This window comes from Notamacropus eugenii, chromosome 3 (genome assembly GCF_028372415.1).
Source record: "Notamacropus eugenii isolate mMacEug1 chromosome 3, mMacEug1.pri_v2, whole genome shotgun sequence".
Taxonomy (NCBI): Eukaryota; Metazoa; Chordata; class Mammalia; order Diprotodontia; family Macropodidae; genus Notamacropus; species Notamacropus eugenii.
Genome location: NC_092874.1, coordinates 169,871,434 through 169,898,788, shown reverse-complemented (window position 1 = coordinate 169,898,788; position 27,355 = coordinate 169,871,434). Strand labels below are relative to the sequence as shown.

Sequence of the window (27,355 nt, the reverse complement as noted above, 5' to 3'; positions counted from 1 at the left end):
AGATTCAATTATATTTACTGAGAACTTAATTTCTTGGACTGAAAATATTGTGGGGGGAGAGGGAGGGAAATAAATTATCTCATTCTGAAATTCGGAAGGTTTGTTTTCATGTGGAAACTTCCCTACAGGTTCTGTATTCCCACCGAATTTTTTTTTCCCGTGTAGTATTTTTACAGCTATAAGCATAAGTAGATTTGGACATGACAATAGAGAGGTTTTTTTCAAAACTAGTGAATATAAAGGACTTTTAGATTTTTCTATTTGTGTACTTCTTGTTGAATAACTGAAAGTTAGACTAATCTAGAGTTCCAAACATTAGCTTACTTGTTCTTGATGATACAATTCCATTAACACTGTGTGCATTCTATATTGCCTTTATTTTATGAAAAAGCTAATTCAAAACCTACATTAACTATGTGAATACAAAGTCCAAACTCTGAAAGAATGACCTCATTTATAAAAACAGAGAGGTGAGTCTTGGTCAGTTTCAGAATTTCAGGAATGGCACTTCAAAGGGTTTTGCATTGGCATGTTTCAGTGCCAAAGCATAAGAATAGACTCTGGCATCCACCTTGAGATGTTCATCAGCTACCAGGTCTGTAGGAGGCAAACAGAACTAGTGAGATACAGAAAGACAATTGTCCCACCCCATCATATTATCATTCTCCAAACTATAGAAAAGAAAATACTAAGCACAGAAGAGGTTTAAGTGATTGCATAATTGAGGAAAGAAGAATACAGGTTCTCCAAAGGTTTTAAGGATAAATCAAGTCTGATAACTGTTTCCCTTGTCTTTGTTAAAATACAAAACTTTTTTAAAAAAAGGCCATATCCTATAAATATGTTCTATTACAATTATTATATAGATCTTGATGTATAAGACTTCGGACACTGCAGGGATTAACATGACCATCATTCTACCTCGGGTTCTCATTGCCTCCCCCTTGCACTTATTACTTGAGCTATCAGTTGGTTTTCCTGTTTTTAGTCTCTCTCTTAATTTCTTCATCTATACAGCAGCCAAATTAATAAGACATAGGACTAACCTCGTTACTATCCTGCTCCAAAAGTGTAAGTGGCTCACTATCACTTTAGAATAAAATACAAACTGTATAGTCTAGAATTTAGAAGCCCTCCTAATCTGGCTCCTATCTACCTTTCCAGACTTATCTCATTATTATTCCCTATCATGTATGCTATGTTCTGTCAAACGGGCCAAGCCTAGTTCTTCCCCATCTCCAATTAGCCTAGCTTCCATGCCTCCTAAGTGAAGTTCTTCCTAATCCCTGATGAGTCTTCCCCCATATTACCACTTTCTCCCCTTTCAAATTACTTTGAATTTATTTATTTATCTGTACGTACACGCCAAAGCATGCAGGGTCTTAGAGGTGAGACCCTGCTTCATTTTTGGTTCTGTGTCGTTGGTGCTTTACACATAGTAGGAACCTTCATAATTCAATGAGTTGAATGATTTTGAATGGACCAAAAAGCAAGATGGCACATCTAAGTTAAGAATTTGTGTCTTTTGCTGCTAGAGCACTTATGAGACAGGGTTTACTTAAATTTAGTCATAGAAGTATGAGGTCTTAGAATCTTACTGCAGCATTGCTTAAGGGAGGATTGTTTTATATGAGGATGGTCACCTTTTATCTAGATTTCATTTCCTCAGTGTTCTGCTCAAGAATAGGTTGCATGAATTCATACCTTATCTTTTTTTTTTTTAATTTGCATAAGGATCCTTTGCCATAAATTGCTTTGGGAAAGGACTTGGCCTTTCACTCCGTAACCACCTATATGGCAGGAGGCCTTTTTTATGTTTGAATATTCAGGGCAGCAACAAAGAATTCATAACCTTTAGTCTTAATTGTAAATATAAAAATTAATTAGGAGGGAAAAAGACTTCCTTGGAGAATGTCTACCTTAAAAGACAGAGGTTTTATAATGATAACAAACCTCACTGAGATAACCAAATAAAGAATAAGAAAAAACCTAACATGTTTACTAACCAACTCTGAACCCATGATAAGCTGCAAGTCATGAATGCTCAGTGCATTGGCTTGAGCTTCTTCATATAAAATATTTTTTCCAAATCTTTATTAAAGCTTTCAGAAATAGGACCAATGGCTTTTAGAAAATAAATGGTCAAATAACAAAACTGCAGAGTTGGAAGATAGCTCAGTGGCCTTCTGGTACAACTCACTGTCCAACATGTTGGAGGATTCTGTTGATTTTTATGGGACAGTCAATATGATCTGTACCAGGCACCTACTACGTATCAGGCACTGTGCTAAGCCCTAAGTAATAGAGTCCCTGCCCTCAAGTTTATGACCTAATAGGAGAAACAACATGCAAATAAATATAAGCCAAATAAGCTTTATACAGAAGAAATAGTAATCATCCTTAAAAAAGGGAAAGCACTGGACTAAGAAAAAAGAGAAGCAGCAACATGTCATAATGGAAGCATGATGAGGGTGTGCTCTGGCTCCAGAATAATTTACTCACTACTTTTACTGTGGGCACTCCAAATGTACAGCTAGCCAAGTGTCTGAATTCTTCATCCTGTAATTTAGCTCTCACTGGGAGATTCCGGAACCATTTCTAGCTCAGAGGTCATTTAAAATTTTTTAAAAGTATAGAAATGGGAGTTCTTTGTAAATAATGCCAGTCAGTTCCATACGTGCCTTTTTTCTTTAAAAGAACAAAACCAAACCAGGAAATGTAAAACAAAAAAATCCCCAACAGTTTTGAAGAATGATATAAGAGCACTTTAAAGCATAGGTTGTCATTAGGTTAAAAAAAGAACATTTCGCCTTTAAAAAGGCTGAGGTACTCATTTTTAGAAAGGAAAAGTATTTCTCTAGACATCATGTGATTCAATAAAACAAATTCAATATGATCATAAATTTAGAGCTGAGAGGGCCCTCAGAAGTATTCCGGTCTCACCTCACTTTACAGATGAGGAGACTAAAGCCCAGAGGGGCTAAATGACTTGCCTGAGATGAAGGGCAGAGGTGTGATTTGAATCTAGCTCTGACTAAAAGTTCTACCACCCCCAGAACTACACTGTGCTACCTCCAAGTTTTCTCTTTTGGATGAGAAAGAGCAAGTTTTCTGATATGATAAACAAAGATGATCAAGACTGACCATCACCTGGGAATGGAGGTGGGAACCTAGTCCCTTCCAATAGGAATTCAGGCTAAAGTTTTTTGTTTTTAAGAAAAAGAATATATAATTAATAATAGCAACATATGCAAAGGTTTCCAAAAATAGGTAAAGGAAAACAAACAATGTTGGTGACGTGTAATTATCAGATTTCTAGATATTTGACTTGAAGGAAGCTATACAAAGGAGTTTTGAGAATTATGCTCAATAGACTCAGGTTTGAGGGTGTAGAATCTAGGGATATAGGTACAGTTGGTTGGAAGCAAGACTCTTACCATCAATTCTCTTCAGTAGATCATTCTTTGGTAAAGAAACTACTTCCACAAATTCTTTAAAAAAAACCACAAAAAGTCAGGTTAAAAGATAAAAACAACACTCATGCCTTTTAGCCAAGTAGAATATCTGTAATAAAATGACTATACTTAGCCAGGCCAGAGCAGTCACTGGGAAATAAACTTACCTCCATCTCCTGAAAAAAAAACAAAAAATGCAAAAAACAGAAGATTAAAGAAATGTTCAGTAAAAACTAGAGTAGTAACACATTGCAAGATGATTTGGCAGAAGAATGAGCAAAAAGGGAAATTTAACAAAGGCCTCTGTGTATCTTATGATAATATCTCACATCATATGTTCCTAAATATAACTTACAAAGTGTTTTCTGTAATATACCTTTACAAAAATAGTTAAATGAGCATTAACATGTTAGTCAAAATGATGGTCCCTGAATGCAGTTATTACTAGTTACTGAACTGGAGAAGTTGAAAGATCAAATACTAGTTATAAAAATGAGCTCGCAGCGTGATTAATACATATGTACTCTTCAGGTAATGAGCTACATGAGAATGTAATATTTAGTTATTAAACAAAAATGTTTCCTAGAAAGAGAATTACAGGGCAAAGAACTTTGTAACGTTCTCAGGGACATCCGAGTACTGTCAGAGCAAATGGAAGTGCAGCTCTTTACAGAGATTTTTAAAAACTGCTCCAGTATCTTCCAACACATGCAACTAAATCAGGTTAAGTGAACAGACTAGGAAAACATTTCTAAGTATTTGCAATCCCCAATGTCCTGTGTCTAAACTGGACCTTATTCTATATAGAAATTTTGTACATATTATGAAACTCAACATATACAAAATGTTAAGTTGGTCAGACAACAATTAAATAACCATACACAATAAATATATTGAGTTAGAAGAGTCATTACAAGTCCAATAAAGTACCTAGCAAGATTTTATTCTTTTAAATGGCTTGAAGCAGCTGGCATATTTCAGAATTTAGTACTGTTCTACCCACCACTTTAAAGGACAGTGAATATAAACTCACCAAGCTTTGGTTTAGGTCTCACATTTTCAGCATCATCTCCATTAATCATCACAGTCACTATATGTGTGGTACAATTTGACAAACCCGGATCCATGCATACAGCTAAGGAAAAGAAGAGGCAATGGGCTACTACATCCTCTTCCTCCTCATAAAGTATAAAAGCAAAATGTCCCACTTACCTAAAATTCCAGAGTCAGAACAGAAACCTTAAAGCAATTTTCTACTCATGTTACAAGCAACTTACTCTGCCCATAGTAAGAAGCAATAATTCCTGCCATGTAATTAGTAGTGAAATGAAAGAAATTGTCTTCCGGTAGACTTTAGTGAATCACGTGGGTGGGCAAAACATTTGTCTCAGTATTTATATGCACAATCACAGTGCATGCTTGTATGATTGCAAAGTGGCTGCAGAAACTTGCACTAACATATGGTTAGGGTATAAAATTGGTTCCAGGAGAGTAGGGATTGGTGACTTTAAATGAGAATGAGAAAGGAGAGACTGGCTGAAACTACAAGACAACAATATCCTTGCATTTATCTGATTCATCCCACATTAGGGAACAAATACAAACAACAATAGTCCAAGAAAATTCTATTCTTGAAAGCTTAGTATGTTAGCAGGACTCAGTGAAGAGCCACTGGGAAGGTAAAATTAAAAAAAATCAAACTGCATAGATAGAATGGTGAAAGGAAATGGAAAAGTCTCCAAAGAATTTTCAAGTCTGGTTTGCTCAGTATTATAGCTCTTCCCCAACTCCCATGGCTGCCCCCTTGTTTAGATATGTATACTCCTAGCTTAAACATTTATTTAGAGAAAAAGACTAATTTGTTTTGAGAATTTCTCCAAAAATGAGTTTTTCTACTTGAAGTGCATTTGAATTAGTATTTTTAAAAATATCAAGAGTTTACAGTTAAGAGTTTGAGTAGGTTTAAAAAAAAAACCCAAAGCAAACCTGTCCCTAAACATTTCAGACATGATGATAATACAAACCTGGAGAACATTCAGCAACATCACCTTTGTAACCAGTTTCTTCCTCAAGTTCACGAAGGGCGGCTGTCTCTGGGCTTTCGTTGTCGTCTATGAGACCTGTCAATCAAATGTTTGTTCATATAAAATTTCAGCTTCTAGGAGAGACTCTGATCCTTCCCATGTAGCCCCTAATGTGGGAATTTTGAGGGAAATAGTCTTTATACAAGACCCACTCAGGTCTAGTACTTTGATAGAAAGGGAGAGAAAAAAGTACAGTTTGACTAAATTCCTGCATGTATCATCTGTTCATTCGAGTTTGATATTTCTTCTGAACAGTAATTAAACCAACATGGAGTCAGCAAAGCCTATTGGCAAGGTCAATGAGCTGGTGGTTAAGAGATGTGGATTCCACTCTTGATTTTGCCACTAACTATTTTACCTTAAGCACAAATATGCTGTGAACTGTCTGTTTCCTCATCCTGCAAAACAGAGACTGCACTACCTGTCCTGCCTTTCTCCCTCACAGGGACATGGTGAGGGATCCTATGGAAGAGCCAATATGGCTGCCACCTGTGAGGGAGAAGAGAAGGTGGTGAGCTGAGGGCTGGTGGACATAAGAGCGTTACTATGGGATGTGAGGGAAGTGAGATGGGTTCAGAACAAAAGTATCAGGTGACATCTGGGACCAAGCAGGAACTGGAGGATGAACAGAGCTTGAATTTATACCCTCCTCACTCATACTAATTTGGGGTATGAAAAAAATCTGCACAAATCAGAAGAAAATGGGGACTAGAGAACATAAACAGCAGAGGAGGAATCACTTTCAGTTGATCTTTGATGTCCCCCATTTCTGAAGTATGATTCAATTCAGTAAGTTTTGATTGAGTAGAAGACACTATTCTAGGTTTTGAGAAAACAGACAATAAAAAACACAAACAAATCAATCTTTAGTCTCAAAGGGCTTAGACTCTACTGAAGACAGAATTTGATTAAGATAGATAACTTTCAAGAAAATTTACAAGTGTTATGTGCATTCCTTCTATGAATAAATAATTAAGATACAAAAACAAGCAATTTTCAAAAGAAGAAACATAAATTGTCAATGTCCTGAAGAACTGTTCACTTTCTAATCAGAGAAATGCAAATTAAAAGTTTAAGGTACCATCTCCTTATAGCTATTGGACTGGCAAAAATAATAAATTATAAAATTATTTGTTTGAGGGGAGACAGGCATAATAACACACATTTCTGGTGGAGCTATGAACTGACCGTCTGGGAAACAATTTGGCAACATAAATGAGAGTAAAAAAAAAAAACCCAGCCAACTAATCATTCTGTTTGACCCAGGAATCTATTACAACAACAGCTGATGAATATTACCAAATGGGGAAGCAAAAAGACTAAATCAAATAGCAAGAAGATATTATATAAAGTCACTACAAATATCTGGGGATATGTAATAAACTGGAAACAACTCAACAAATGGGAACAGTTGTATAAACTGAGATGTTATTAATATGTCAAAAGAACTAACTATGGATGTAAAAGCATATGGAAAGTCCTAAATGGAGGGATACAGAGGGGAGAAAGGAGATTTTAGAATACAAATAATTACAGACAAAGAAAACAGAAATAAAATCCGATGAGATAAATAGAATAAAAAGGGGACAAAGAAACAAACAACAAATCAACATTTTGTTAAAGTTAATAAATATTCTTCCCCAAATGAAAAATGAGATAAAAAATTAAAGCTCTTTAAAAGAGAATATAGTATATTAAAAAAATAAATAAGGTGAAATGAAAAGCTTTAATTCAAGCTAATTATGCCCCTTTTCTACAAAAAGTTGATAGCCCTGAAGTACTGTTTTTTCCTCCTTGATGTTCTAGAACTTGTAATGAATAATCTGGATGCTACTACATATGCCAGGGTGGAGAGAAGGAAAGATATAAAAACAGGATACAGAGAAGGAAAAAAGAAAAATATGGTGAAGGAGAATAGTAACAGGACAGAGATGCTATATTAAGTGTGGAGGTTGTGAAGATTACCTGGAGGGTAGGCAGAATCACATGCTTTACCTTGATGATAGGCTGGTGGCACTCAAGTACCTTCCTGCAGGTGGCAGTGTGGTTCTGCTTTCCACTTGCCTGGACAGAAATACTCTGCTTATGCCACAATGAGGCCAAAGAAGAGGATTTTCTTATAATTAGCTAATTAGGTCTTGTGAAACAATGAAAAAAATCCTTTTCTTCTCTAACTCACCTGCAGGGAACTCTAAGCAGTAACCTCCCATTGGGGGTCTGAACTGCTTCACCAGGACAATGCATTCATAATGAAGAGTTCTTTGTAATACTGGGATAATTGCCACACCTACCAGCAGGAAACAAAAAGGACAAATACCTATGAAATATGTTACATGTAATTTTTGCATCAACATTAATTTGTAAAACTGGTTAAATAAGCACTCTTGCTTTCTTTAGGCACCAAGCCTATGTGTGTCTCAGAAGTTTAGTAGAATGGTTTTTTATGAAAGAACTGTTAATTCAGTTTTCTTCCTCTTCTTCTGAGTCTTTTGACCCCCTTGAATCCTCTGCCAATAAATGTTTTCACTTTATTCATGTATTAGTTCTCATATCCTGTTAGTGTATTTTAAAGAATATTGTATTACATACTTTCCTTTTTTTTTTCTTACCTAGGAGCAGTCCCAACACCATTTAGATATAATTTAAGAATAGTTTTCTTCTGGGTGACTGTAATATTTATTTTTAATTTGTCCTGCAGTTTAGCCATAATATTTCTTGTTAAATTACACTTTGAATTTCATGTTATGTATTCCATGGATTCCACTGGAATTTTGTCTTCCATTCCTATTACTTCTACACAATGTTCCTGAAATGTAGTCTTTAGGCTATTTCTCTGAAAGAATTAGAATTCCCATAAAACCTCTTTCTTAGCAATCCATCTTCCAACTCAAATTTCCTTGATTTGTAAAGCTCTTGTGTCATGTTTTTCCAGTCTTCTGATCTTGTGATTTTGTTATTTGATTCCTCTCCTAACTCTGCCTTTTTATACTCATTTGTCACATCCAAAGAATCTACTTTTTTCCCTTATGTGTTTTAAATTCTCTATTCTTATTAACATTTAAAATAGTTTAAATTTTTTGCTTTATATCTTCTTTTAATTCTTTTATCGCTCTTCTGAGCCACTCTTGTGGCATTTCCTTCACATTTCAAAGGCATCTAGGATAATATATCAAAGAATTTTCTCTTCCTGGGGATTTTCAAGACAAACTTATTTTCTGCCTTATTATTTGCTCAACGTATTATTTGGCTTCTTTTTTTTGTAATTGTTTGCTCAGTTTTACTTGATTATCAATTGTTCGGTTGGCTTTTATACAATGTCCCTATTTTAAGAAAAAATTAAATCAGACACTAATTGAGAAAAGGTAATGTCAGTACTAGAAATGGTCTAGTTAGAAGGAAGAACACGTTTTGGAGGGAAGATCAAGGTCAGCTTTGGACATGTGTAGTTTGAGTTGTCCACAGGACAAAGAGTTGGATCCACAGGAAGAGAATGGAGCTGCATATGTAGATTTGGGAATCCCATACAGAGAAGTGATGATTGCAGTCATGGAAATAGTTAAGATTGGTAAGAGACAGGATACAGGCAGAAAAAAGAGGAGTCAAGGATAGGCTGGGGGTGTTCACATTGTGGGTGAGTGGGAGAAGAGGAGCATTAGGAGAAACTGAGGAGAGAGATTTGACAGATTTGTACTCATACCATCTGCAGAAAGTCCTTCTTTCCTAGTAGTACGTTTCACAGTTTCCCAAGTTCTGTTACGAGAGGAAGAGGAAGAAAAAACAAACAAAACATTAAAACTGAAAACAACAGATTAGCTGTATACCATTCAGAGTTTTGCGATTGCAAAACATGCGTTTTCATCTGGAATGGTGGTCTAGAAAACCAGAAATATGCTTAGTTTTTCAGAGAGAATCCTTGAAATTGTAAAGTTGACTTTTGAAAATAACCAAGGTCATTACTACCAAGTTTAGTGAAACAGCCCATGTTTCATGTCATACTTGAGATCAAGGGTTCTTAACCTAGACTGCATAAACATTTTTTCTCAATACTTTGATAATTATATTTCAATGTAACTGTTTTCCTTTGTAATTTTCTATTTTTCATGCATTTAAAAAGGTCATTGTGAGAAGAGGTCCAAAGGTTTTACCAGTCTGCCAAGGGGGTCCCTGACAAAAAAGGTTAAGAACCCTATGCATTAGCTGCTAATCTAAACAGCAAGCCTGCTGGTTGCCACAGCCAGAAAGTTCATATCATTCACAGTCCAAAGGACCTTTAATTAGGATCATGAATTTATTGGTGAATCATGCTTCTCAGTTCACAAGCAATGGTGACAAGTGAGGATTTTGGCTTTGGGGGAAGTGACATTATAGAAATAATAAAGTCCCCTTGAAAATTCTTCCTTTGCTGACCTCTAGGAAAATGCCCAGGAGAAATGTCTGAAGGGCAGATTTGAGACTAATTCAGTAAAAAAAAAAAAGAAAGAAAGAAAGAAAGAAAGAAAAGAAAGATGTTGAATGTACCACTTTAGCCCTCACACTTAAAACAAAGATAATTTTTTCTCACTTTGCACACAAAAACTGTATAAATAAGTAGGTCTCTAATTTGATAAAGTGAAGAGACTTGGAACTGATTTATTTCTCACTTTAACATTGATGAGCAATTGGATGGCCATGCCACTTGTTTAAGTTTTGTGTAACATTGTAATTACTTTTTACTTTTCCTCCTAGTAAGAACAGGAATTGTTACACAGAAAATTCAGGTACTATAATAGTCAAGCAGACTGCCTACATAAGAAAAAAAAATTATCTCTTTACTGTTCTAAGTCTTATCCTTTGATGGTCACTCTTAAAATGGAGCTGAGTCCAGGAAAGGGAATGCAGGAGATGAATATAAAAGAGGCCAGATGGCTTAAGGAACACTCCTGATAGAAATGAAGCACCAGGGATTGAGGATGTTACAAGAGATCCCTTATATTAAGGTGAGAGGAACAACAAAACATAAGAGTTCTACAGGGCAATCAGTTTCTCCATTAAAAAAAAAAAACTTCTAGCCCTACGTGCCTATTGTCTTGTGCCTTGTAGCAGAACACAAATCAGTTAAAGAGATATAAAAGGGACTACAAAATCATAGCACCCTTCAATCAAATTCTGAAGTGAAAACCATGCACGATCAATTAATAACAAAAATAGGCTGCTCCCAACATCTCCATTCTCCTGTTAGTAGGAAAAGAAAAGCCAACCACACAAAAATCTTTGGTAAAAGTAAATAGCAAGGGTTGCAACAGAAAGAAAAACCTTTGATACAGCTCTCACGCTGCCTCCTAAGGTCAGTCTTAAACAGACTGAAGGAGAGGCACTGAGGACTCCAGCCCAAATGCTCTAGGAATAAGGGGAAACAAGAGGGATAGTGTCATTTCAGCATCAACAATAAAGGAAACAAGCAATTATGAATGTACCTATGCCTGACAAACCAGTCTCTTTGTGTTAATAAAGAGAGAAACTAGAGTAGAAATAGTGTAAGTAAAAGATCTGTACCCAGAAAATTCATGGAAGTCTGGTTATATCTTAACTTGGTCTTCAAATGGCTTTAGAGAAAAAAATCCAATCAAACACTCAGTGCCCCAAAACTTAAATTCTGGTTCCAGTTATCCAACAAGTGGAATAACTGGGTAAATTACTGTCTTTCAAGCTCAGTTCCTTCACCTGTAAGATTGGGTGATATTTTTCAGCTAAAACAAACAAAAAAAGAAAAAAAAAAAGAGCCCTGCTGTCCAGTGTCCTGTGCTGTAGCAGAGTTGTGAATCTCTTTACTTGCTCAGCAAACATCATGAGATTCAGAGGGCAACTTTGTAAGTTATAAATGATACCAGACAGAGCAGCAATGAAGAAGTACTTGCCAACATTAACTATGTCTCTAAAATTATAATTTGTCCTTTTCATCTTTTTCTTTTTTTTTTTTGAGGCATTTGGGGTCAGGTGACTTGCCCAGGATCACACCGCTATGGAGTGTTTCAGGCTAGATTTGAACTCAGGTCATGCTGACTCCAGGGTTGGTGCTCTATCCACTCTCTAATTGCTCCAACCCCTTCTTTCAAAGGATGTAAAGGAGAGATTTTCTCATCCCGTTGTTAACTTCCCTTGATGTGATTATGTATGTACATATGTGTAATTTTTTTTGAAAAAGAAAAGAAAAAAATCCAAAACATTTTTAAGTCCCTAGATTTAGTTTTAAAAGTATTAAATCAATAAGCATTTAGTACAATTTTAACAAGCATTAAGACAAATAAATGCTTGTGGATCTTGTTAAAAGCATATACTAGGTAGCAGGTACTAGGCTCTGAAGATAATAAAGAATGAAACAATCCCTATTCTCAGGCAGTTAAATGTGTTAGAAGCTGGGTGCTATAAAGTACAAAGTTCTGAGACTTTTTGTAGGAGTTTCACTATTTGGTGGAAAGGAGCCACAATCTTTAATGCAAGGGACTAAATTATAAACATTTTATTAAATTTTCAAAAATTTTAGTTTAGAATTGGTGTAATTTTTTTTTTACCCAGTCTAATATGCTGATACATAGATACCCAAAAACTTAAGTTACTTTTAAATTTTACTTCTCAAGTGGCATGTTGTGCCATAGTCACAGAGAATAAAGTGAGATTTGAACTCAGAACTACTATAGAAAACATGCTTTTAAACTTTAGTCCTTTTAGAAGCTAAATACACCATTAAAATGAAAATAAGTGATCTACCAGATTACCTCTTAAGTCTAATATAAAAATACATTTAGAATGAGAGAAGTATTTACAGATTTGTTATGAAGATTCTCAGAATACAAGGATGGAGCATTTCTTGAGTAGGAAAATTTTTTTTTTACCTTGTTTTACCAGTGGGATCCACATAAGTTGTTTGCTCAAGCTTGACCCATTTTCCTTCTGTAATCAACTAAAAGGAGGTAAGAATAACAAAATGGGAAAATTTCAAACTGAAGAATGTTTTTATTGGGACAGAAAGACTTTTTCTAGTCATTCTGAGTAGAAAGTCATTATAACCCTAAGAACACATCCTTTTAACAACTTTCTACTTATGGATTTAAAGACATTCTATAGATTTTAAACTTGCTTACCCAAAGAAATGAGATTATTTCTTGGGGGACCACTGAAAGGTTGGCAAAAAAGTTTAAGAAGTCTTATTAGGCTTGGGAACTGATCAATATTTTTGTTTGAATTGTTAAGAACAAAGAGCTGAGAAAGCTACACAGAAATGCTGATTATGGGGGATATATTGTCTGTCTAATGGTGGACTTGCATGATCCATGCTATTCCCATACAATGGACATACCAGAATTTTTACTGCCTACATGTTTCATTTTGGGATTAGGATTATAAAATCTAATTTAGTTCTGGTATATTCTGAACTAAGAAGGAAGTTTATGTACATAAAATAATATGCTTTTCTTATGGTATTTCTCGTCTACTTTTTGCCAGCAAGAACCTAATTGTCATTAATAGATCAGTTTATAAACATGATAAAGACATTTTTAGAGCAAAAAAGGTGTTCTGGAAGGGTACTAAAATCAGAATTCTTAGGATGGTTTTGAATTTATCCTCTGGAACCTTTCCAAAACGAAAGGACTAATTTGAACAACAGCAAAACCAAACCCCAAATAAGCACCCACAAAAAAAGAAAAAGATGAACAAACATTAACCATACATTACTGCTGGAACTCAGTGCTACATCTGACCACTACTTTAGGTCTTTAGTGTTCTAAAAACAGTGTAAGCAGTGTTCAATATGTGACCAACTTCATTTGCTAGTCACCCCTCAAATTGCTACTCATTCTCATATTTAATCTTATTATTCAGAGCTCTAGGGTAATCTAAGGGTATGTTTATATATTTCCTCAATTAAAATTTCCACATCTCTTTAAACTAAGGTTAGTGGCCCCCCCTTAGTTTATCACATACCTCCTTTCCCAACAATAATTAGTGATATCTTTATATTAAACCCTTTAAAGTTTCTGAATACATACTTTTTAACGATGAAATCAATAATAAAATGCTTGCTTATTCATGATGACAATGTAAAGTTCTTTTAAGTTTTCCTCAGACCCTCAATCTTAATCATTTTTATCCAGATTAATTTGTATAAAATTCTCTTTAATATTTCTTCAGAAAATGGTTAAGTCTAATAAGAAAAAAAGTTCCTCATCATCTTTTTCTGTCTTTTCCACAGTTCATCTCATAGATTCTCACTGATCAAAGTTAAATTCTCACACACTTTTTTTACTCTTACTCTGTAAGAGGTTGCTCATGGAATATCAATTATACCCCTGATTCTTAGCTTTTCTCCTTTCAGAAGGAACAGTAACAGTTTACATAGCCTCTATGGGAGGCTTCTGAAACAGTGGCTATAAGGGTTGTATAGGAACTATGAATGATTTAAGTCTTCTAACAGTATCCAAATTGATACTGTCTTAAGTTAGTTTACCTTAAATGTATCCAGTGCATCATTTAATAAATACTGAGAATACTACCATGTCATACGCCAAAAATTTCACTTATGGGGACAACTACTAAGTTTCTTTCCATAGTAAAGTAACATCTGAATCTTAAAAAAAATCTCTGGAATTCTATCCTCATGTATTAGGGATAACTATTTGTGGTAAAATAAGATGCAGCAATTAATATGGAGAGGTGAAGGAAAAAAAAAGCTTTGTACCTCTTCTGTTAGGATAGATTCTTTGGTAACTTTATGAGAATCCACAGGTGCTTTGTTTTCCATTTTCAAAATACGTGGTCCTTGCTGTCTTCCCTAGTGAAGTTCACTCTACAACAAAACAACATTCCTTTAGGCTAAAGTTAGTTCAATTTTAGACTGTCTCATCTAAATACTCCTCATTTAATGTCAAGGAAATCACTGAAAGATCTACTTTTAAAACTCTGGGAAACTAAAGATTGGCAGTTTATGGAAAAGACAAAGACACAATTATCTTACCAAAATATAAGTACCAGAGTGATACCTGCAGATTACACAGTATTATGTGAACTCTAAATGTACTGAGAAAGACCTGGTTTCTAGGCTAGGACAACTTGATATATAGCATTAAGTTCAACCTTTCCAGTTTAGTCTTAGCTTCTTGCCAGGCTATTAAAAAAAAATTGTTGTTTTTGGCAGCAATTTCCAGGACTGGTCAGTCAGATGGTTTCTTACAATTGCCAACTTTCCTGGAATTGATCCGATTAAAAAAAAATTAAGTGCCTAGACTGTTATTTACTAAAAAGAAATATTCATGGCAGATTTTATTGTAGTTTATTCTTACTGGGAATTAACTGATTCCCTAAAACTTTCTAAGTAAAACATTCTATTTCTGTCTGGATTATTCATATGCCTGAACAGCTAATAAAATTTTTTAAGGGCAATCACAAAAGATTAAGTCTGAATGGGTAAGGCAAATCTTTTTTCAAGAATAAGAACTCCCTTTAAAAAAAGCTGAACATGCATATCTCAATTTCAAATAATATCAATGACCTAGCATTGAATGTTGATAAGTGAGTAGCACTAAGAAAACCAAATTAGAGCTTTAATAGATATTATCCTAAAGTCTTTTAATTAGATTCTCTCATGGTGGAGGCTACCCTGCCTTCTTCAGGAATGTAAGCTCTGGCAAGTCCTAGCAAGTAGAAAGGTTTAGAATAGGAGCTGGCTGACTCAATGTATCTGTCTTGATAGGAGTAGTTTTATTAAGTTCAGATAAACTCATTACTAAAGAAGTGGTTAGCAGGTGACACATTTCTTTTTAGTTCTAGCTATTCAAAAGTAGACTAAGGTGTAGAGATTGTAATTTGTGGCTAATAATACACCCAAAAGAATCACAAACATTTAAAAGATTCAGATAATTCATTAATTATGGAACAGATAATGTATATGTACAACTGATTGGGAGAATTTGATTAAAAATAACATTTTGTCTGCCACACAAGCATTAGCATGGGATAATAGATGAGACTGAAATATTGAGAGGAGAACTCAGGGAGAATCATTATGCACAGGATGGAGGATTACAACGCCTTTGTAAATTTAAGTCAGTTGGTCAGAAGTAGCAGGTAAAGAGAATGTATCTGTTTTACTGAATTTTCCAAATTGCTTTGTAGACTACAGTACTTTCAATTGCACTAGTTTAGGTTTTTACATAACAGATCCTTACTAGGTTATCTCACATAGGGAACATATAATTAAGGTTCTCAAATTCAGATAAATGAAGGCAGAGTATTGAGACCTACCCCCAAAATAGATTGTCTTTTCTTTCTGAAAGGACTAGTCTTCTAGGGACACAGAACTTTAAAAATTGTTTAGTGGATTTCACATATGTGTATGTGTGTGTGTGTATGTATGTATACTACTACTTTGTTTTATTACTAAGCTTTTGTGACCTTTTTTCAGTTTCCTCATATATGAAGATCAAGGTGCATTCAAGAAGTATTAAAATTCCTAAGTTTCAGGGATACAACACTAAAAATGGAAACAATCTCTATCATCAAGTAACTTAGTTTATTGAGAGAAATAACAGGAACACCAAAAAGCAAACACAATATATACACACAAAGTAGACACAAAGTTATTTCTGAGGGGAGGGCAGAAGAAAAGCACAGTAGCTCTCTATAAGAGGTGGCACTTGGGCAGGGCTCTGAAGGAAACTTGGGATTCTAAGAGGGAACAGTGTGCATTTCAGGCATGGGATAGGGTACAGCTTGTGCAAAAGCATGGGTATAGGAAATGCAATGCCATGTACAGGCAACTACAAGTAGGCCAGCTTATCTGAAAAATTAAGTAACAAAGTAATAAAGTATGAGTAATAAAGCCTTGGAAAGAAGACTAAAGCCAGATTGTGAAAGGTTTTAAAAACCAGAGGATTGTGTATTTTATCCTGAGCCTCTCAAGAAGGGCATGGCATAGTCAGATTTATAAAGATTGGATTTAGGAATTATCAATTGAGCAGCAGTGGGGAAAACCAATTAGAACAATCAGGAATTTCTTCTCCCCTTTGTTTTCCCCATAGCTTATCTCATAGATCTTCTCATTGATTAAACTCTCACATTCTCCTACACTTCATAGGGGAAAAAAAGGCACTCGGAACTACAGTTACAACTGGAATTTTTGGTTTCTCTCCTTTCTCTGGGGGTCAATCTGAAGGCTATTAGAATAGACTTGAGAGGTGAGGAGAGCCTAAGCTACTAGAGTAGAATTGTGTGAATGGAGAAAAGGGGATAGATGCTGTACAGGTAGATTTGAAACAACTTGGCTACATCCATTGGATGAGGAGCAAATCCGGAGGAAGAATCATGATGATTCTGAGGTTGCCAACTTGGGTGACTTAGAAGGACGGTGTTATCTTCAACAAAAATAAGGAAGGAAGAAGAAATGGTTTTAGAGGAATTGACCAAGAATTCTAGTTGAGCTTGAGATGCCTTTGGGATATCCAGCTGAATATATACAACAGGCCTGATGTACAGGAGAGGTGTAACCTGTGCAGCCAAAATAATGGCTGTATTTTGAGCCCTTTTGGCTCACAGTGAATGTCAATAGTAACTGTTTCTCTTTTGACCAGCAAACCTGAGGGTCTTCCCCTCCCAGTTTGATTTTTTTTTTTAAATTAAAGGGGCCATCCCTTGACTTACTTCTTAAAGAGGCCTATTCACTTAATGGGCATTACCCCACTCAAAGTGAGAACCCGAAAAGGCCTTGGCCTAAAAGGGCCAGAGCCCCCCATTGCATTCTCGGTCATCTCTAGTCATCCTGATCAATATTTGACCACTGGACCCAGATGGCTCTGGAGGAGAAAGTGAGGCTGGTGACCTTGCATGGCCCTCCCTCACTCAGATCAAAGTCAATAGCAAGTCATGTCATTATTTCCTTGATGTCATGGTCCTCTTCAAAATGAAGGACAAACACAACCTGTACAGAGAAGGTAACTGAACCCATGGGCTCCAATGATGTCACCAAGAGAATGCATAGATAAGAGGGCTTAATGCAATCTAATATGACAATTGAACAATTACTGAGGTCTACTTCGCACTGGAGTACTGTGGGAAACTACAGTTTTGCTTTTAACAAGTAGGACCTTTTTTTGAAATATTCTTGCAATCTGGTATTATATTAGAATCACCTTGACTACTTCCAGCCAGCATGTTGGCTCCCCTGTAAAAGTAGAACAACTCAGACCACATCAGGAAGTGGTGAAATTGAGCTGGGTTTGGGATTTGGAGGGGTTGGGGAACAACAGGGCAAGAAGGAGGAAACAAAATCACCAAACAACTTTTATTTGTGACTTCCTAGAAGCAGTTTTTTTCCTTGTCCTAATGTGGTAGTGGGGGGTAGACAGGAAATTCTTAGGTGCTAAGACCTGGTTCGGGGATAGTTTCCTTGTCTCCACCCTCAAAAACATAGCTGATATTGCATAATTAGGGTTGTATTGTTAAAAACTCATTTTCAGAGCTCTATTGTGTAATAATTTGTGCATGTGGGATTAGCTTTAGATTATATTCCTAAATCCTTTTTATTTCCCCCCAGTCTAAGAACTACTTTATTGAATGTCTGGACTAAAAAAGAATTAAGCCTAGTATACAATACTTTTAGGCTTAAAAAATAGTCCAGTGAGGTAAGTAGTACAAGTATTAATAACAATAACCTCATTCTATAGAAAAGAAAATGGAGGCCCAGAGAGGTTAACTGATTTGTCTTGATCACATGTTAAAGATTTCCTAGAATCTTTCTTTTTTTCCCCTGACGTACCATGATACTTTTAATAGCATAGGACAAGGTTCTACGTTATTGGTAACTATGAAATTTATAATCTGGTTGTGGGAAGATAAGTAGCAACAGGGTAGGGAAAAAAGATGGAAGGCTGTAGGCCCTGGAAATGACAAATCAGTGGTAGACAATTAAAGGTCAAAAAAATTCGAAGAGAGATCACTGTTGTGAGAATAATCAGAGAAAGCTTCAGGGAGGAGGTGAGAATTCAAGTGAGCAGGAATGAAACAGGTGAAGAGAAAAGCATGAACAAAGACTAGGAGCTATTACCACGTAAAGGTGTGTTTAGGGGAAAAGTAGACCAGACAAACTAGAAGAGTAGGTTCGTGTCTAGATATGGCAGGAAGCAGTTGAAAAAAACTGTGAAAGGCCTTGCATATCGCATTAACAGGATTGAATTTTTGTCCTGTGGGTAATTAGTTTTTGAGAAGGCATGATGAAAGTGCTATTTTAGGAAAATTAATCTGTCAGGAGCATATTCGATAGATTCTCCCCACCAGAAAACATATAATCAAACAGCAAGCTCTAGAATCTTATTCTCTGGGGAAGCATAGAGAAACTTATCTATGTATTTGACTAGTACTTCAGAATCATAAGTCTTTTTATGAACAGGGTGGAACTCTGAATCAAAATATGCTACATTTGAATTCTGACACCATGTGACCTTAGGCAAGTAATTTCAATTCTTTGAGCTTCAGTTTCCACATCAAGGTACAGTACTAGTGATTTTGTTAGTATACGAATTTCCTAGAAAGGAAGCAACCAATTCTTAGAAATGCCAAGAGCACCGGAAGTTAAGTGACTTGTCTAGGGTCACAGCCACACAGACTCACTCAAATGCCTTCTCATCTATAAGATGAGCATAATACTTGTGATACTTTACAGAGATGTAATTAAAGGGTAAAGCCTGTAGAAAGATAAACAGTTAGCAATCACAATCTAACAATCTGAAGAATGCTAAGAATTTTTATTACTATCTCTAAGGTTAGAAGGTCTAAGAATAGTTGATTAAAATAGCTGATAAAAAAATTGGACTATACTTAAACAACGAAATTGTATATAATCATTATATAACTTAATAAATGCTATAGCCTGATAGGCAAAAATATACCTTTTCGTATTGATTTTACTTCATAGTGAAATAGGGGAAGCTATAGAAATTAGTGTCTGAAAATAAGAAGCCAAATTATAGAATATATAAACGTCCACAGGTTTGTCGTGTTTCAGTTTAGGAAAGTCTGGCTAAGTTCCTGTACGTAGAATCTAGATTTCTAGATTCATTCTGGTCCCAATGGTAAAACTTGTTTGCAAGCTCTGCTCATTCTCTAGTAGACTTAGCCTGTAATGTTCAGAACCACCTTTGACACTAAGAGGACCAAAATCCTAGGAGCGGATCTAAACTGGTCATTCTACAGTCAGTGTACAATAGAGCCAGTAAAAGAAGGTCTGGCTACTTTCACACACCATCATCCCATTCTGCGGAAGAAAAAGATTTAACATAGAATCAAAATTATGTTTTAAATCTTATGATATGGCTATCAGGACACAATGTTTTGGGGCTAAACATGAGAGATAAAATGTCAAAAGGCAAATTAGTAAATTGAGAATTTAGGAAAGAAAAGCATAGTTTTTACTGTGCCAAAGAAACTTGAAAATCATTAAAAAGGCTATGCCTTTTTGAGGCAAGAAACAAATGATTTGTACACACACTATGCTTAGCCACTGGTCTACTATGTTCAAATTAGTGTTTGAACTTTCTGCATATGAATTCTTAAAAACAATACCAATTTAAAATGGTATAGGCAGCACTGCCAAAAGTTCTTTTGCAGGAAGTTTGGTATTCAAAGCAAAACGAATGCTAAAATTCTATCAAGGTATCTATATCTGCATATAGATATATTTCTATGTATAAACTGAATGGGGACTTGAATATCCTATAGTTTATTATGTTCCTTAAGTTGAACTTAAGATAGTTAAACCTGCCTAAGAAATTAACTAATCTGTGACCACTTCATTATGGAAAATAACCTCAAGGAAGACAGAAAATAAAGCCACTTGGATTTTCTCTCCACCTCAGAATAACTATGTTATACCATCACTGAACCTGAATGTAATGATTAAGCATTTATACTTTTAAGGGTACTCTATATTCAGTTAAAAAAAAATTCCTAATTTTATTGAACAAAGGTTGCTATTACTTCACATATTCATAATATGGCATATTCAAGGAAAATTAATCAAAGAACTACAAATGAACATAGAAGTTGTGCTACCTGTTGCCATCACACCTATATATTATACTTTGACAAAAGAATAGGATTCCCTTCTCTTTAGTCATACAATCTACTTGGGTCACTTCTGAAAATATATTGAACTCAACGGATAGCATCTTTTTTGAGATGGAAATGTCCATCAGTTTCAATAGTAAACAAAGTTACTAACCTCAAAGAATACTCCACAGCTCATTTCTGTTTAACTGAATGATCACTAAGCAATTATAATTACACAATATATTCACATTTCAGCCACTGAACAGTAGCCTGCAGAAGAAAAATGCCAATTTCAGAAAGTTTCAGCTTTCCCTGTCACTCTCAACTACTTCTTCATCAACGCTACCTTTCAATTTGACTAAAGTTAAATGCCAAAGGTCTGGAATATGACCCTACCCCACAGTTGTGATTAATAAGGTTATCAAATTAGAAGATCAAAGTTATGGATATTAAGTTTAGCAAAGCATTTGATAAGGAATCCCAAACTGTCCTTTTTTTCCCAGAATTTTAAAAAAAAATTTTATTTTCAGATCCACATTTCCTATCTCCTTCCCCCAATCCCCAGTTAAGAAAGCAAGAAAAACAAACCTATCATGTATAGTTAAACAAAACAAATTTATTGTACTGGTCACGGTAAAAAAAAAAAAAAAGTCTGAATCTGCACTGTGTGTCACTCTTCCTGGAAGTGAATACCATCAAACTATTCTTCTAGACAATCTGGAAAAGTATGGAATAAGTGCTAATAGAAATTAGATGGATTAAAAACTGGTTGAATAGAAGAATTTAAATAAAATTCGCAAGCATTTATTAAGTATGTTAAGTCCACGAACTGTGGAAGTTGGGGAATACGCAAAGTCAAAAGTAAAATATCAGCAACCTTTCCCTCAAGGGTCTTACATTCTAATGGGGGAGATAATATGTGCATATATAGATATATACAAGACGAGGAAGGCACTAACTGCTAAGGGAAATGGTAAAGGTCTCATGCAGAAAGGGCGTCTAGAAGAAAACCAGCGATTCCAGGAGGAAAGAGCATTCTCAGGCATGGGAGATAGCCAAAAAAAAAAAAGCCTGAAGGAGGGAAAGGAGGAGTCTGTGTGACCAACAGTAAGTATGCCTATAGGTCCACAGTTCCATAGAGAGGGTGAAGAGGACTAATGTATAAGAATACTGAAAGAAAAGGTAGGGAGGGGCCAGATTGTGAAGAGCTTTAAATGCCAAATAGAGGAACTTCTATTTGATCCTGAGGTAACAGAGAGCCACTAGAGCTTGAGTGGGGAGTGACAGTCCTCTAGAGGGATGCTCCACGGCTGTGTGGAGGATAGAGTGGAGTAAGGAGAAAGCAGAGGCAAGAATCCAAACAGGAGACTTGCATCAGTCTGAGAGTCTAAGTGAGAACTGTTACTTGTTCAATATCAACTTGGCAGGAGGTTTCTAGTGGAGTGCCCACTGGCTATCTTGGTGCTGTGCTGTTCAACATTTTTATCAATGACTTAAGGTCAGAGATGCATGCTCATCAAATTTGCAGATGACTCAGGCAGGAAGGAATTGTTAATATAATGAATGGCATTTGGGATCCAAAATGATGTTGATTCAGCATTAGGCTGAATTAGATGAAATTTTATACGGATAAATATCAAGTCTTACACTTGGGTTAAAAAAAAATCAATCTTGCAGGTATTGAATGAGATATGGTTAGGCAGTAGTTTGAAAAAGATCCAGGAGTTTTAGTGAGTCAGCAGTGTGATGTGGCAAGCAAAACATCTGATGGAATCTTGGTCTACAGTACAAGCTAAAGCTTCCAGGAATAATGAGGCAATGGTCTTTCTGATCTCTGCCTTGGTATTTAGCTCTGGGAGTCAGAGTTGAAGAGGGCGCTGGTAAACTGGAAGTGTCCACTGGAGAGCAAAGATGGTGAAGGTCCTTGATCTGTCACATAAGGTGTAGCTGCAGGAACTGGGATGTTCATCTAAGAGAAGATTCAGGGGGCATATGACAGCTGTGTTCATGTATGTGAAGGGCTGGTGTGTCAAAGACGGGTAGATATGTTTGGTATGTTCCCAGAGGGCAGAAATAGGAGCAATGGCTAGAAGTTGCAAAGAGGTAAATTTGGTCTAGAAAAACTTTCTAGAAATTAGAGCTGCCCAAGGGTAGAATGGGCTGCTTGGAGAGTTTACCCATCCCAGAAAGCCCATTTAGAGTAGAGGCTGGATGACTACCCCTAGGGTGGGGGTTCCAGCTGGAGTATAATAATAACAATAACAACAATTAGCATTTTATAGTGCTTTAAATTTTGCAAAGCCTTGTGCACTTCATCTAATTTAACACTCGAAACAACCCCACTGAGGTAGGTGCTATCCCTGCCTTATGAGGGGGAAACTGAAACTGAGACTGGCCCAGGGTCACACAGCAAGTGTCTAGGATGGGTCTTTCTGACTCCACGTCCAACACTGTCTCCACTGCTTTACCAGCTGCTTCCATGGGGTACAGATGGGTTGGACCAGATGGCTGCTATAGCCTCTTCCAACTCTAGAATTCTACTGTCAAAGAATTCCTAGAATTTATAACTGGAGACAATCTCAGAGATAACCTAGTCTAACCCTTCTAGTGTATAGATAAGGAAGTTGAGATCATCTAGGGGGGTAAAATAATTTGTTAAAGGTCATAAAATTAGGAAGTAGTGGAGTTGGGACTCAAATGCTGGTCTTCAGAAGCAAAACTGAGTACACTTCCATAATACCAGGCTGCTAGACGATTATTATTTAGATTGAGGGAGAGGTATGGAGGGAAAAGGGGGAGGGAACACTGCCCTCAGCATTACATAGAAATATTTAGATTCAATATATTTGATAAAGAAGAGTTGATCGGCTTACAGGCTGTCCTATGAAGAGAGTACAAGTATTTTGCTGACATACTAGTGAGAAATGATTTCGTTATAAAGATGACAGAATATCAAGGGGAGTGATTTTAAAGTAGGTATGCTACTGTGATATGGACAGAGGTGAAATCATAGTTATATTTTGGAAGTAGGAAGATTAAACCAAACGTACAATAGTTGTAATGAGAATTCTACAATGCCTCAGTTTGAATGCTGAGCAGACATAGTGAGGCCACAGGTTCTCCACCCCTGCCATAAACATAACTTTTAAGAAAAGCTACAAATAGTTTCAGTCATATTATGACAGGAAAAAAAGGCTTAGGGGATCAAATATCTGGAGCTAGAAGAGATCTTTGAGCTCATATAGTCCAGCCCCCCCTCATGTTACAGAAGAGGAAACTGAGGCTCAGATAAGAGAAGCGACTTGTCCAAGGTCACGCAAAAAGTAGTAAAGTCCCTTGGCCCCAATGCATGTTTGCCCCTAAACTACCTGACATTTTACAGACTAAACAAATCTATTGCTACTTAAAAGCTGTTGCTAATGAATAAAGGCTCTAGAAATCATACGCAGCTTGAAAAACACATAATTAACAAATACTTGAATACTGCGAATGGTTATTTAACACAGTAACCTCTGGTTAAAGTCTCAGTGAAATGTGTGAAATCTGGTTAATTAAAATTTACCCCTTATGCTCTATATGTGTGTAAAATACCCTTTCGCTGTCCAACATTAGTATTTTTAAATGATAAAGCTATTCCTCATTCACTCGAATACTTATTGAGTAGCTATCACGTGGCAGGGGGAGACAAGGCTTATACAAAGATGAGGGAGTTCCTTTTCTTACTTGGGTACCAGTGGAATAGAAATATAACGTGCCGTGGAAGTCCATAACAAGGAGTTAACTTTGCAGGTGTTTGGTGCAGTAGAAATCTTCAATTTCTGAAGATCCCCGCCCCCCCCCCCCCCCCCGCGAAGTTACCTTTACCAAATCCACTCAGATAACGATTTTAAAGTTTTATTTTGTTTCAACAGCTTTAAAATGACATTATTCCTTAATCAAATAAATGTTTTTGAGGGGAAACGTGTGTAAGGTATCTCCTCTTTTTCACAAACTAAATCGGTTTATTACATTTATTGCTTCTTCTGTTCCCAAAACAACGAAAAGAAACTGGATGACATGAAGCAATAATTACACAGCGCTTAACACAGGTCCTGGCACAAGGGCAGCTTATCGGGAATCTGACTCACCCACACCCAACTTCCCAGGGAGCAGACGGAATTGCCCGCAAACAGTTTTCTGCAATTATGTATCCCCGAGGCCACGCTCAGCCCAGCCACTTAGCGGCGGAACCTAGAGATTAATGGGGCCGCGGAGGCTTCCCGCGAGCCAGAGTCAGACTTCCCCTGGAACGAGTAGAGTCAATGAATGGGAGGTGTGGGGAGGGGGAGGTGATCTCCCGCAGCAGAAACGTCACCCTCCTCTTCCTCCACCCCCCGCGGTCCCAGAGCGGTCCAGATGGGACCCCGGCCCTGGAGGAGCTCACCGTCTCTCCTCTTCGCCTCTGCTCCCTTCTCCCCCTGCCCTCCCCAAGTCGCAGCCCCGACCTGGGCACGCACACCCACCTCGTTCGGACCGCCGGAGATGACTCCGTGCAGAGACTGGCCGTGGGCTGAATTACCTGCCCCGAGGGGTCGGGTGCTGGGAAGAGCGTCTGGGGGGGAGGGACGGGTGCAGAGCGGCGGCAGGAGAAGCCCGTGCCAGCGTCCAAGTCACAGCCGCCTCTGGCCGTGAATGGAAGACTGTGCGCGCGGCCCGCCCTCTCGGCACCCGTACGAGCCTGACTGCCGCGGGGGTGGGGGTGGGGTTGGGGGGGTGGGGAGGCGGGTGTCTCGGCGCTTTTCCTTCCGGGTCAGGGCCACACTACGGGAAGCTAACTAGCTGGTGAGTCTCTTAATCTTTTTCTCCCTCCTCAGCTTCCCCCAAAGCCTCCGACTGAAGCCGTCTGCCCTTCCTTGGGCTTTTAAAAGCGGCCACACACCCCGAGCCTTTCCACTCCACGTGTCTCTTCCATCTCTGTTCTTCCCCTCCTCACTTCCTCTCCGCGTCGCGTCATTGGACCGGAAAAGTGCTCGAACAAAGCCGTCCGGTTGGCTCTTCGGGGCTCCCGGGAGGGCCGTTCCGGGTGGAAGGAGCCGAAGCAAGGAACTCCGCAGGCGGCGGCGGCGAAAGCAGCAACATGAAGAAGGAGCAAGTGCTCCACTGTCAGTTCTCGGCTTGGTATCCCCTGTTCAGGAGCCTCACTATCAAGAGGTGAGACGGGACGGGCATGTACCTAGACCCCTTTCGCCATCCTGCCCCCCTCCGTCCTCACGCCCCCTAAGCAGTGGAGGATCTTCACTCCTGGGGAGGCCTGGCCTGTGGCGCGGGCGGGGTTTGGGGGCTGGAGGAGGGGCCCAAAGTTGGGGGGGGAGTGTGTGTGTGGGTGTGGGTGTGTGGGGAAGGATGAATGTCCCGAGACCTGGAAAAACGCCTGCTAGGCTGCAAAGTCATGTGACCTTCCTAGGTGTGACGTGACCCCTTCCCCTCCCCTGGACCTGCGCTGCTGACGCCTCGTGCGGGTCCTCCCTCCAACATCCTTAGCTTGACCTGGAGGCCAGACTACCAGGTTTGGCCTTTACTTGGCTGGGCGACTCAAAGAAAGTTAAATTGAGAATTTTGGCTCATACCAGGCCTGCCTCCCTCACAGGGACCCAGTAATATGTCAAAGCCCCAGGTAAAATGGGAAGTAAGCTATGGATGAGTGCTGGGCATGGGGTAATGACAAGTAGAAAAGTCATAGTTTTTCCAGCTTCCACAGGAAGAAACCTTTCCCAGATCTTGCAGTGTGGCTTACCTGCTTGTTTCTCCACCGGTCTGATCTCTCTTGAGCCACAGAATTGCAGGATTTTAGATTTGGAAGAGACTATCCTATATTTGAAAAGGAATCTTCACTACTATGTGTGATTATTTATTAATAAGTTCTTGCTCCTAATTAATAAGTTAATAATAATCATTAATAAGTTCCTGCTCCTGATATTAATGAACTCCAGCTACTATGCAAAGTACTGGGGATAGAACTTACAAATGACAGTATCATTTCACAAGGAGCTTGCTGTTCTGTTGGCATTTACATTCACAGATAAGTAAATATACAAAATATCTACAAAATAAATACATAATCATGGAGGGGAGACTAACAGCTAGGGAAATAAGGTGAAGCCTCTTGAAGGAGATGGCACTTGAGCTGAACCTGGAAGTGCGCTGTGGGTTCTGAGCAGTCTTAAGTGTGTCATTCTTGATCAAGAAGTTTCATGCCGCCTCTAGGATAAATTACAAATTCCTCAGAGTGACGTGTAAATCTCATGACAATGTGTGAATAGAAAAAGGCCAATGAAAGAGCTTTGGAGGATACCTACACTTAGAGAGAAGGACATGGAGGATGAGTTAGCAAAAGGGGTGGAGCCTTACCATAGTACTGGAAAAAGGTATGTGTGTATACCAATTTTCAAAAAAGGGACAGTATGGAGCCTTTAAATTATAAGTCAAATTACTTTAGTGCTTAGTGAATATCTAGAAAAGGAAGAATTGTTCACAAAGATCTTCAATAAGAACAGGTTTATCCTTTCCTTTTTTTCCTGAATAATATTTTATTTCCCCTGCCCCCCACTTACATGTAAAAACAGTTTTTAACATTTGTTTTTTAAAATGAGTTCCAAATTCTCAATCTCCCTCCTCTCCACCTTCCTGGAGTTGGTAAGCATTTTGATATAGGGTATACATGTATGATCATGCAACACATATTTCTATAATAAAGAAAACGCCAAA

At 37.5% G+C, this 27,355-nt stretch overlaps 2 protein-coding genes across 11 annotated transcripts in view; one reads left to right on the top strand and one right to left on the bottom strand.

The window, feature by feature from the left end:
• Positions 1-27,355, top strand: part of CDC123 (cell division cycle 123) — a 117,292-nt gene that overhangs the window by 10,747 nt on the left and 79,190 nt on the right. For 6 of the 10 annotated variants that reach the window (XR_011976948.1, XM_072653317.1, XM_072653315.1 and 3 more), the window contains exon 3: positions 25,465-25,801. Coding sequence is in view for 9 of the 10 variants with exons in the window: in XM_072653317.1 (XP_072509418.1) it covers positions 25,728-25,801 (74 nt within the window). In the remaining variant the exon portion in view is untranslated. Of the gene's footprint in view, positions 1-25,345; positions 25,802-27,355 lie in introns of those variants that run through there. The other 4 variants (XM_072653312.1, XM_072653314.1, XM_072653320.1 and 1 more) reach the window with 4 other exon arrangements.
• Positions 360-25,358, bottom strand: NUDT5 (nudix hydrolase 5). The gene is made up of 10 exons (XM_072653321.1): positions 25,114-25,358; positions 14,253-14,360; positions 12,409-12,476; positions 9,237-9,289; positions 7,719-7,826; positions 5,480-5,575; positions 4,489-4,590; positions 3,623-3,631; positions 3,438-3,491; positions 360-597 (listed from the first exon to the last, which is right to left on the bottom strand). Exons 2-10 carry the CDS (start codon positions 14,313-14,315, stop codon positions 488-490), a joined length of 663 nt encoding a protein of 220 aa, XP_072509422.1. The 5' UTR covers positions 14,316-14,360; positions 25,114-25,358; the 3' UTR covers positions 360-487.